At 49.8% G+C, this 12,342-nt stretch overlaps 1 protein-coding gene across 1 annotated transcript in view; it reads left to right on the top strand.

Annotated features, from left to right (window-relative positions):
* Nucleotides 1-12,342, top strand: part of ING5 (inhibitor of growth family member 5) — a 543,000-nt gene that overhangs the window by 329,126 nt on the left and 201,532 nt on the right. Inside the window, exon 5 of the mRNA XM_085634171.1 lies at nt 1,472-1,565. Within this exon, the coding sequence (XP_085490297.1) occupies nt 1,472-1,565 (94 nt within the window). The remainder of the gene's footprint in view (nt 1-1,471; nt 1,566-12,342) is intronic.

Genomic DNA, 12,342 nt, shown 5'->3' with positions numbered 1-12,342 from the left:
AGACGTTGATGCAGGTGATTATCTACATGAGAAGAGATGTTGAGTACTAAGATGCATCCAACTCCTCCAGGTACTAAACATATAAGAGGAAGCAACATACATAGGCGGAGAGAACAATATTGTGAGGAACAGAATTAAGCATGAGAACGGATGGAAGGGAGAGATGGTGAGAGAAGTAATGTGCTGCTCAAAAGCTCACCTATTGTTCACTGGGACCTGAGCAATGGATGGGGAAATCATGGTGGGAAGAGTAAACTATGTTGTACTTACTGTTCTTGAAAACCAATGAAAACATATTGAAACTTATAATCAAATTCATGCTCTATAGCCTCTTCAATAGTATCCTGATGTTGCTCCATCTTCTCCACTCACACCTCCATTGATGCCACAAGTTGCTCCACTCCTTTCAACCATTCCTGGAAAGATGTTAGTTTCATTTCATCATCCTTGACCCTTGTTCAATGGCGTCATTCTTCTGTCCAGGGTATTGTGCAGGGCTTTTATCAACTCCATTTGAACTCTTTCTCCCTTTGACATTTCATCTATATTCCCTGAACCCTCTTTCCCTTACCCTATGCAGTTTGATGTGAGCTTTGGCTTAAAGAAATCTTCCTGCTAATTGAGCCTCTTCCCTACAGTGATCCACCCTCCAGAAAGGATGTCTAGGCTATTTGTAAGAGGCACCTCTATCATGGACTCTGGATGTTTCTATATAAAATCACATGGGCCCCACCCTGCCACTGTTCTTTCTGGCGCTCCACCAGTCCTCTCTACTATTATACCCTCCCAGACTGCTGCAAAGATTCCATATAGGTATCCTCTGCCTCTAGTTATGTCACTAGAGATATCGCTGTAATTTTGCAAATCTTCGCTTTGACTTTAGTCCACCCCCAATCTACCACAGTCCCAGATAATGGATTCAAAACTCCTGGAAACGTAGCCATCCAGTTTATAGAAATAAAAAGATACTTGATGAGTACGACATAGTGAGAATACTTCCTAAGGTTATAAGGGGAGAAAAGTTAATTACCTATAACATTGGTTCCCTTATACGAGTAATCTTTTAAGTTTTATAGTAATGTTTCCCTTCAGAATGCCTATACAGGGAGTGCTGTGTTAGACACACTTGCTTTCTTATATTAACTCAAATGATAAAATTAACTCAAATGGCTTCGTTAATTAAGACGGTGTCTGTTTTCGCAGTTTCATAACTACTGCTTTTGTTGCTTAAAATAAAGTTTGGCTTTAAAAGTTAGTATATTGCTTCTAAAGGCGTGTTTTGCTCTCCTTGACTAGCAAGGGCTTTTTTCAAGTATTTTGCATTTGAGCAAGGTATTTATTTTAGATAAGTACCTCTTCTTTTCCCATTATTTCCTTTTTGCCTACATTTAAATCAGATAGTCTGCCTTTGATTTTTCTGTGTTAGGTTTGAAGTCCTCAGAAAATATTTTCCATTTGCTTTCTATTCTAGAGGGGCGAAGCCAGAAAGACAAGAGGGGATCACGAAGCCGAGGACAACGAACTTCCGAAGAAGATAACCCGAAAAAAAAGAAGTTCAAAGGAGGGTAAGTCGTATTAATGCTAGAGCATCTGGCATTTATTCCACCTGAGCTGTTGTCCTTCTACTGACTATCACTCTCATTTACCTTAATGATAACTGATAGACTGTATGGAGATCGTCTTCAGTACCGTTCACCAACACTAATCTGACTCTAGTATTGAGTTGCATAATTTCTTGCAACGGCATTTCCGAGATGGTATGATCCATGCCATTTGTGTCCCATTTCCCCCACACATACTCCCTGGATCATTACTTGTTTCGGGTCAATATTAGATTCAGGTCTATCGTTTTATATTTGGTTAATTAACTTTTAATTTTGCAGTAAATCACAGCTGCCATTTTCAAACAATATTTAGCAATACTATACAAAACAAATCTGATTGTGACATCAATTTAATGTAGATAAGTAATTAAGGAGAGGAATGAAAAGTTATTAGTGAAAAACTAAAATTCACCTTAAATGTTTTTTACCTGTTCAGAATACAAATTAAACCTTAGAATGGATTTCAGTTATCCATATTTTTCTGAAAGAGATTCCTTGCCTTTGAATTTCCCAGACATCAGACTCGATCCAGAAGATTTGCCTTCGAGCAATACCCCTGCGCGCCGGTAGGTGACATCGGTCGGCACTACGTGGTGTTGTCCGCATCATCTGTCCCAGAAGTGACGTCCCCGACACCTATAAATGGCACCACCTCAGCGCTCTGACGTCAGTTCTTTTCTTTCCGTGCCAGTTAGCGCTAATCTGGAGGAAGAGCTACCCCTCTGTGGCTTTTTGACAGAGATATTTTCCAATGTTTTATCGAATGCTTTTTTAATTTTTTTTTTTTTATATAATTCCTTTTATTGAAAAAGGCATGTAAACAATTGAAGCACCACAATGGTCAAAGGGTCTGTAGAGCACATTAACACAGCAGCAATTGCTCATGGCACAGTACATTACAAATGTCGTAAAAAATCACACATTATACCATTACAGCAGCACCCTCCTCCCCGCTCCCAGGTGGTTCACATATATCCCCACGAAAAGTGTTCCATGACCCCCATATTTGTGACCACTTCGTCGGGCACCCTCTGGAGACATATATAGGCACCTCCGTAACCATACACCAGTCCATGTCCTTGGTCCAATCGCCAATAGTGGGTGTGTTCGGGGCCCTCCATAGACGTGCAATATTACGCTTGGCCACCATGAAGCCCAGAGCCACCCAAATGCTCTCCTTAGCACTGAGGTCTGTGAAGTCCCAGATGTTCAACAGAATCAATTTGATGTTACATGGTATTTGCTGTCCCAATGCCTCCTCCATCATACATACCACCCTCTCCCAATATTTCTTTATTGTAGCACATTCCCACAGTGTGTGAATAAAGGTGCCCTCTTGCCCACAGTGCCGGACACAATTAGCGTCTTGGGCATAGCCCATATGGACCAGAGAGGGTCCAGACAGATATGTTCTGTGAAGGATTTTGAGTTGGACCAATCGTAACCTAGAAGAAATGGCAACCTCCCGCGGAGACGCCACTGCAGCCCGCCACTCCTAGTCATCCAGCCCAGCCACATCGTGGTCCCATTTACATCTGAGGCGGATCAAGGGATCCGACATGTTGTTAATTAGTTTTCTATATATAAGGGATATAGCCTTCTCTGGCAAATCCCCATCCAAAATCCTGTCCTCCAGCGGAGAGGACTCAGGGAGGACAGTCTCTTTTGGGAGAACTGCGAGCAAAGCGTGTCTGATTTGGAGATACCGAAACTGTTCGGAATTGGCCATTTCATATTCTTGCTGCAGTTGGGAGAATGGTATGACCTCGCCAGATTTCCATAGGTCCCCAATTCTAGAGATGCCAAATGTTTCCCATTTGTCAAACCCCTGGGACCGCGACAATCGACCCAACTGGTCACATTGCCAGAGCGGTGTGGCCTTGGTGAGTTTACCCTCCCAACCCAGACTCCTGGTAGCGTCTTTCCACACGTGCACAGCATGTTTAGTTGGACCAGATAGGACGGATAACGGAGATTTACTATACACCGCCCCCTCGAAACCACCACCTGGGAGGAGCCAATGGTCTATCCGGAAGGCCGGGTCATCGTGTCGCCTATACCGGCTTTGGTTGATGGCAACGAGCTGTGAAGCCCAGTAGACCGTTTCATATCAGGAAGCCCAATCCCACCATCGAACCAACCCAGCGTGAGTTTCTGCGTTGCAATGCGCGGTGGCTTACCCTCCCAAAGCAAGTCCCACACCAAGTACTCTATTTCCTTGAAATACGACGCTGCTACCAGAATTGGCGTATTCTGTAGCGCAAATAAAAGTCGGGGAAGGGACATCATATTAAATAGTGCCGCACGTCCCAGGAGAGTTAGGGGAAGCGACTTCCAGTGCTGGACATCTGATTTAAGGTGCATTAGCAGAGGCCAGAGGTTAGTCTCATAAAATTGAGACAAGTCTTTGGACACCCAGATTCCCAGATATTTGAACCCCGCCACGGCCTCCGTCAATTGACAATCCCGGGGAAGTCGGGGCTTCTGTCCATGGAGGACTTAGAGCACAGATTTGGACCAGTTGATCCTGTAACCTGCAAATCTACTAAAGATGTGAAATATGTCCATCACCACGGTGAGCGATCTCGCCGGGGAGGCAAGATAAAGCAGGATGTCGTCCGCGTACAAAGATATGCGGTCCTCCCAGCCGTGAGTCCATCTCAGGCCCCTGATAGCTGGGTGCCAACGGATCCACGCCGCCAGGCGCTCCAAAGCGAAGAGGAGCGGTGACAGGGGACATCCCTGCCTGGTGCCCCTTCCCAAGGAAGAAACAGGGGACTTGTGATTATTGACGACCACCTGCGCCATCGGTTGGCGATACAAAAGGCGCACCCAATTAATAAATTCCGATGCAAAGCCTAATTTACGGAGCACCGCGAACATGTAGGGCCATTCTATGGTATCGAAGGCCGATGCAGCATCAAGGGATACCACCACGGCATCCTCTCTTATAGTATCCGCCCTGCAAAGTACTCCATGTAGTCGGCGGAGATTAAGAGATGTATTTCTTGCCGGCATAAACCCGGACTGATCTGGGTGGATCAGGGTGGGAAGAACCTGCAACAGACGAGTGGCGAGGACTTTCGCAAGGATTTTTGCCTCGCATTTTAGCAACAAAATAGGCCTATACGAAGAACACTGATCTGCGGGTTTGCCCGGTTTGTGGATGACGATGATGGTGGCTAGTCTGTGGTCTTCAGGAAGGATTCCAATCTCTTTACTTTCCCGGTACTTATCAGTAAGATAAGGGGCATTGGTATTCGCCGTCAGCTTAAATAATTCTATGGGGATCCCATTGGGACCCGATGCTTTCCCTCACCGCAAGTCATGGAGGGCCTTCTTCACATGGGTCACAGTTAGGTCATGCTCCAGATCGGAGCTGTCCTCCGCAGTAAGGGTCGGCATGTGTATATCGCAGAGTAAAGATAAAGCATCCTCCTCCAAATAGATCATGCTGGAAGTATATAGGTAGCGTTAGTGTTGCCCAAACGCGTCCACAATGTCTTGCGGTGCGGTAACTCGAGAATGCTGGTCGGTTTCAATTTCCACCACCACTCGCCTCGCCCCCTCTCTACGATCCAACCATGCCAGCAGTTTGCCTGCCTTATCGCCTACATCATAGATCCTGCTGAGAGTCGCCCTGTATTGTGCCCTAGCCGCATCAGTGGCCAGGTCAGAAAATTCTTTCATCTTAGTTCGGAGCCTGTGACTCGATTCTTCCGAGTCCTGTGTTCGAACTGCGCGTTCCAAGACCAGGACCTCCCCCTCTAAGCGCGCCAAGTCCGCGGCTTTTTTCTTGCGTTGCCCAGCAATCTGTCCCAACACTTCCCCTGACGGAACCCTGATTCATCTGATAATAGAGCTCGGTTTCGCCCAATACTTTGTCTCTAACTGAGGGAATAGTGAGATACCAGGGGTTAAGCGGTGCCACGTGGCCAACCGTGGGTTCCCCCACTTCCACCCTGCAGAGCACGGGTGAGTGATCCGAAATTCCCCTAGCGAAATGCTGAATCTCTTTGACAATATGGATCTGGTTTGTGAGTGTGAGTACATAATCGATTCGTAACATGCTACGATGGGGCCCCGAGAGATGCGTGTACTGGAGTTCGCTGGGATGTAAATACCTCCAGACATCCTCCAGGCCCATAGCCCCCAGGAAGCTATGTATGCGTTTGCGTGACGTCGGCAGGTCTTTCTGGGGCCAGCGATCCAGGGAATCAGAAACAATAGAGTTAAAATCTCCCCCAACCAACAATCTCCCGTCCGGTAAATTCAGGAGGAGATCACCAAGATCTATAAATGCCTGTGTGTGTAGGCCTGGCGAAACATAAACCGATACCAGATTGAGGGCGGCCCCCTCCCACACCCCAGACACCGCCACAAACCTGCCCAGGGGGTCCGTGTGGACCTTATTAACAGTCAAGGGGAAGGACTTGCGAACTAAAATGCCCACCCCACGAGAAACCAGAACGAAAGGCAGAATGAGCAGCCATCTGGAATCCCCACCGAGACAGGGCCTTACAACCATTGCCCAACAGATGGGTCTCCTGCAAAAGGACAACATCAGGTGAATGCCGCTTCAAGAACTGGAGAACCACCCCTCTTTTGATTTTGTCACCCAGCCCATTCACATTCCAGGATAACAGGTTGAGTTTCTGTCTATTCATGGTACCCATCACCCGTTGTCGTAGATACAAGACATCCCGCTGAGGAGCAGAGCAAGGGGGAGAAAGGGAAGGATGTCCTTGCAATCTTGAATACTGTTGCCAATGAGAACACCACAAGCACCTCGGCAGCCAAGTCTTGCTCCCTGCAAGACTGCTCGGCGGTAACAAAACCTCCCGCCCCCCAAACTACCAGAGTGCCTATCGCCTACCCTTCCAAAAACGTACGGGTTGGTGTAGCCGAACCGAGCACTCGTCTCTGAGTAATTTGTCTCACTGTTGAGCACCGTGAGGCCTACCATGTCAACGCTAAGAGCCTCGGCAAGGGCCCAAAATAGTCCCCATACTGCCCACTGGATGAGCAGGAGAACAGGGAAGGTTAAGGAGAGAGAGTCGACAAAGTCATGCCTGACATTCAAACCCCGGGCAACAAAAGTCTATCGCAATTGACGGGGACAGCAGCCTCCCCACAGCCCTCCGCTCCCCCGAACACAGATCACTTCCCCCCAAGTAAAGGGATACTGATCGATTATTCAGCACTCGTGCGGCCAAACTGAGCCCACAATTTTGAGAAATAATCGCAATATCAACAATCACAATAAATACCTAATACATTTATACCAAAAACAGCAGCTATGGCCCAGGATACATTCTACAACGCCCAATTGTCCAAGTGGGGAACAGCGAAATTTGGGAAAGTCAGACAGGCCAAGTCATACATGATAAAATAACTCAGAGGAACAGAGTCTGACACTCATGGCAGTTGAAAATCTATCCCCACCACCCACCAGCCATCCGAACCGTTCCTGCTCCCCCAGGGAAAAACATACAGACCAGTCATTTGGCACCGCCTGACGCTCCACTCAAGTCCTGCGGCGGTGAGCCACCACCCGAAGCTCGGGCGTCGCCGTCCATCCTCACACCTCGGCCTTGGTTGTTACGGCGACCCGCCGTGCGCCATCCCTCGAGCCAGTCCCAGGTCTCCTCCTTGGTGGTGATGCAACTGTTTTGGAATTCCACTGGCGGGGCGGAGCAGGCACATTGCAGGATGGCATCTCTGTCGCGGAAGTTGGGGATCCGGGTAAGGAGCGGTTGTGGGGGGGCCCCAGGCTTCGGCCGACGGCCCGGCACCCGTTGCGCCCGCTCCACCGAGAAGAAGTTGGAGAGTCCCAGCGGCTTGAGGTGAGTAGTGATCAGCTCTTCCACGAAGAGGTCCGCCAAAGGCCCCTCCGGTCATTCCGGAACACCAATTATGCAGACGTTATTACGCCTGGAACAACCTTCGTAGTCATCCAACTGTGCTTCGAGCTTCGCAGCGTGCGTCTGCAGGGCGTCCACCTTCCTCCGCAACTCCGATGTGTCGTCCACCAGGGAGGTTGCCTTAATTTCAACATCTTTGAGGCCGAATTCATTGATTGCATGTCTTCTCTGATAAGGGACACCTCAGCGGACACCGTGTCAATGCGCGATTCCAAGGATGTGTGGACGGTAGTGATGGCTTCCAGAATGTCCTGCAGTGTTGGTTCCTTTTGTATCCTCCCGGACTCAGACTTGTCGGACGCCGCCTGTCCTCCCTTGGGACTCGCGCCTAGTCCCCCGTCCCAGGCGTATTTTGTCAGCTTGGCCTGGAGCGCTGCTTTCAAACTACGACCTCCTGCCATGATAGCGGCAAATCCCTCCGATGGAACGTACTGGTGGTCAGGACCGGTTACCATACGTGACAGATGCAATTAGTTCACCAACGGCTACCTCATGGCAAAGCGCGTCACAGGTCACCTTTGCGTGGAATCCTCCAATGAATGAGTAGTGCCACGTGCGCATCAGGGCCGGTCAGGAGATACTCCTCAGCAGCACATCACAGTTCACGGTCAGGGAAAAGAGGATCTGCACCACAGGAGCCAGGCAGCAAAGGTCAATACTCCTCCTGCAAACAACCCTGAGGCCAGTAACACAAGGCCACAATTTGAGGGTACTGGGCAGCCACAGGGGGCTTTTGCAGCATCACATTCAGCAGGCCTGTATGTTATGGGTCCCAAGCACTGATGGGTATTTCAAACCTTGCCAGCCTTCGTAGTGGGCACTCTGTACAGGCGTGGTATTGCAGAGCCGCTGGGGCGGCATAGCAGCGCTATGACATCTGTTCCGCACCTCCCTGGTGCTCGGAGTCTCAAGACGCCCCCCTGAATGCCCAGCGGTCAGCCCGATCACAAACACTGTCTTCTGCCTGCGCAGGGCCGCCCCCGCACCTCGATCTCCCCTTCTATGCGGCGTGGAGCAATGGATGCCGGTGTAGGCGCTGGTGCCGGATTCTGGAGCTGCCGGGCACACCAACACCCACGCGGCTCACAGCTCGTCCTCGCGCCGGGAGACCGATGACACGCCCCCAGCGAGCCGCAGTCTGTAGATGGCGACAGCAGCCGTCTAAGGTCCGCCATCGAAGTCAGCCAGGGTGCAGCCCGCAAATGTACTGCAATTCAGGGGCAGGAGGCAATTTCAGCGAAGGTCGCACACGGCCCAGAGCAGTCTCAGCTGCCAGACCGCGCGGCCGCTTCTCAGCTCCGATGGAGCAGGTCTCGCCACGGATGTCCCACACCTCCTTTCCGGTCACAGGAGGTAGCAATCGACTCCGCTACCATTCCGATTACCGTAGCAGCAAGGTAAGCCCCAATTTGAACAGAATTTAGGCGGATAACTGATGGATTAATGGCTTGGTCGGCGGAGCCGACAGATCAAGCAGCCATCTTGATCCTCGGCTTGGCCACGCCCCGAATGCTTTTTTTAAGGACATTTTCCTCCTGGTGTGTCGAGGTCATGTTTTTGAGGACAACAGGTTTCAAACCATGTGGCGCCTCTCATCGCGCCAGGTTGGTTACAGACCCACATCTAGTGTGTCTGTGGTGTCTCAAGTGCGACCACGACTCCAAGTCGTGCTTGGACTGCCGGGCCATGGCACTGAAGGCTTTGAGGTAACGGTTCCCGAAGCTGCTAGTGGTCCAGCAGGAGATGCCACATCTCGTGACTCTTAGAAGGTCTCAGTCTCGGTCCCAAATTGAAAAGAAGGGCATGGAACCACTCCAGGAGCCCCAAGTCTTCTTCCTCACACTCCAAGTCATCAGGACACTCAGGGAAGAAACATAAATAGTAAAAGAAGTTGAGGCATGCTTCGATTTCTTCTCATCTGTCGGCTGATGTGACAAAGGACCATCATCATTCGAGGCATGGTTCCTCGACCTCCGCTCAAATTAAATAATTTTACGAAGCCATGCACGTGAACTTGAGTAGACTGACCCCTCCGGCATGCCTTCGGGCCCGCAGGGTCTGAGGTTGCCTTAACAGGTTCTACACCGACTGCTCCAGACTCAGCCCAGACGGGCCCCCATGGATCCAATAACTGATCCAGACCGGTGCCGGTCGTTCCACAACGACCTTCCCTGAAGCCGACCCGATGCCGATGCTCCAAACGCTGCCGGTGCCCATGGGCGGCACCAGCCTCATATACATTTACAAATCCGGAATTATGTTGCGTCGACAGGACCCATGGGTTCTAGGTCAGTGCCTGAGCCCCATTCTGAAGTGCTAGGCTTCAGGGATAAATGGAAGGGGTCACTGGACCTTTTTAGAATACCAGTTAGAAGGCCAGGTAAGGACATTTGTTAGGAACTCGGGATGCCAGTGGTCTAGATACATCCCCTGACACTGGTACGTTTGCTCCCCCTACCGTGGCTACGGAGGAGGGAGCATCTTATTCCCTGGTGGTGAAGAGGGCAACTGAAGTCCTGGATCTCAAGTTTCCATCTATGGCAGTCAAAACGAACATCTTGATGGAAGTGAGGCAGCCAGGAGCTTCCTCTTCAGAATCCTTGCTCCCTTTTAACGAAGCACTGACCAATGTCATACTGGGAACCTGGTCCAAGCCCAGTACAGGGACTCCTGTAAACAGGACAATTGTCTGCTGCCACCGCCCCCACCTGAGAACTCGATTTTCCTTACTCAACACCCAACCCTCAGGAGCTTGGTAGTTCAAGTCTTTAAGTCCCATGGTGAGTTTCCTGCCGCACCTCCGGACAGAGAATCCAAGAGGCTGGACAGTTTGAGGAAGAAGAAGTTTTTTTCCACCAGCCTTGAGTTGCGGTTGGTAAACACCGCATGATTATTGGGTTACTACTCCCCCACTCTGTGGGACATGGTTGCGCAAGTGCTGCCACAGGTCCCGGAGGAGACCCAAACCAAACTCTCCCAAGCAGTGAAAGATGGGAGAGAAGCAGCAAAGTTTACCATCGGGTATGGTTTGGATATGACTGACTCACTGGACAGAGTGGTTTCGATGACTGTGGCACTTCAACACAACACCTTGCTGAGAACATCTGGCTTTCAGGGGATGTCCAGGCTTTCCTCATGAACATGCCCTTTGATGGCAACTGTCTCTTTGAAGACAAGGCAGACTCTGCACTGGAGCGCTTTAAGGACTCACGGGCTACGGCCAAGTCTTTGGGCCTCTCAGTTACCCCCTGTCAACCCCAGTCTGTCTATCAACCCTTTTGTGGCTATGGAAAGGGTTTTCAACTGTGCAAAGCCTAATAAAGCCACCGCCCCTCACCACCTTCTCAGGCTGTGCGGGGGCGAGGTTGCGGTTCATACAGACCCCGCATGTCGGGTGGCCAGCGGTCTTCCACAACCACCACTCCCCAGCAGCCTCTAAGCCCTCCTAATCATGGGTGTCGGCTTGGTGGCAGAATAAGTCATCATCTCCACCACTGCAATCCATAACATCGGATAGGCGGGTTTTACAGATTACTCGAAGGAGCTACTTTCTTCCCTTCAAATCCTCTCCTCCCCCTTTTCCTCCTTCTTACGATCGGCTGATGGAGGATAATTTGTCCTTGCTCCGTGAGGAAGTCACGGCTCTCTTGGCCAAAGGAGCCATAGAGAGGGTTCAGTGTCAGAAGGAGGCAGTGGTTGCTATTCCTGCTACTTTCTGATTCCCAAAAAGAACAAGGGACTTCACCCTATCTTGAATCTGAGAACCCTCAACCTCTTCCTCAAAAAGAGAAGTTCAAGATGCTCACTTTGGTTCAGGTATTGTCTGCACTGGACCCAGGAGACTGGATGGTAGCATTGAACTTGCAGGACGCCTATTTTTATATTGCCGTCCTGCCTTCCCATCAGTGTTACCTGCAATTTACGGTCGACCACTAACATTTTCAGTACATCTTACTCCTCTTCGGTCTTACCAGTGCCCCATGGATGTTCACCAAGGTGATGGAGGTGGTTGCAGCTCATCTGAGCATTTCAGGGGTGCCAGTCTTCCCCTATCTCAAAGATTGGCTGCTGAAGGCGGGCTCGGCCCAGGTTGTCGTCTCCCACCTCCAGACTACGGCGGTCCTCCTGCGTTCACTGGGTTTCACTATTAACAGGCCGAAGTCTCACCTGACTCCCTCTCAGACGCTCCCTTTTATCGAAGCTGTTCTGGACACAGTGCAGTTTTGGGCTTATTTTCCTGAGCAGTGAGCCCAGGATTGGAAATTTGGAAATGAGATCAGAAACAGTAACCTAGGAAGATTAACAGAGGAGTTCCTAGATTTTAAACGAGCGATCGCTGGAGAGTTTGCTTGATTTGATACAGATCCTGGCTGATAGCTTTATATCCAATTTCGACGTGGTACAATTCCACTGAATACATTCACAAGTTATTGGTCGCGTAACGCCTCTGCCAGTAGGGGCTATCCATGCTGTTCTGCCCCTAGAGAAACTATAGGCCATGCCATGTTTGGCTGCCCAGCATATTCAGTCCCAAGGAGGAGGTGGCTTGTTCCTATATGCAAACAATTGGGCACTAGGGACCACAGTGTGGCCCTGTGCATTTTAAAAACTGATGCAAGATCTCTGTTTGTTTGCGCGACTGCTACGTTTTTAAGTTGCATGTGGGGAATTAGAAGGAAGGTACAATTAAAACAATGCATTTTGTCCCCTAACCATGGACAATGAACAACCTCTCGTACAATCATAACGCTTACAATGTATCTATGTTAAAAAAGAAAGTTGAAGGCCAGGAGCACATTGATCCACAGTCTCAT

This window comes from Triturus cristatus, chromosome 11 (assembly GCF_964204655.1).
Source record: "Triturus cristatus chromosome 11, aTriCri1.1, whole genome shotgun sequence".
NCBI lineage: Eukaryota > Metazoa > Chordata > Amphibia > Caudata > Salamandridae > Triturus > Triturus cristatus.
The sequence above is the reverse complement of the archived record's forward strand: the minus strand, read 5'-3'. Positions and strand labels throughout refer to the sequence as shown.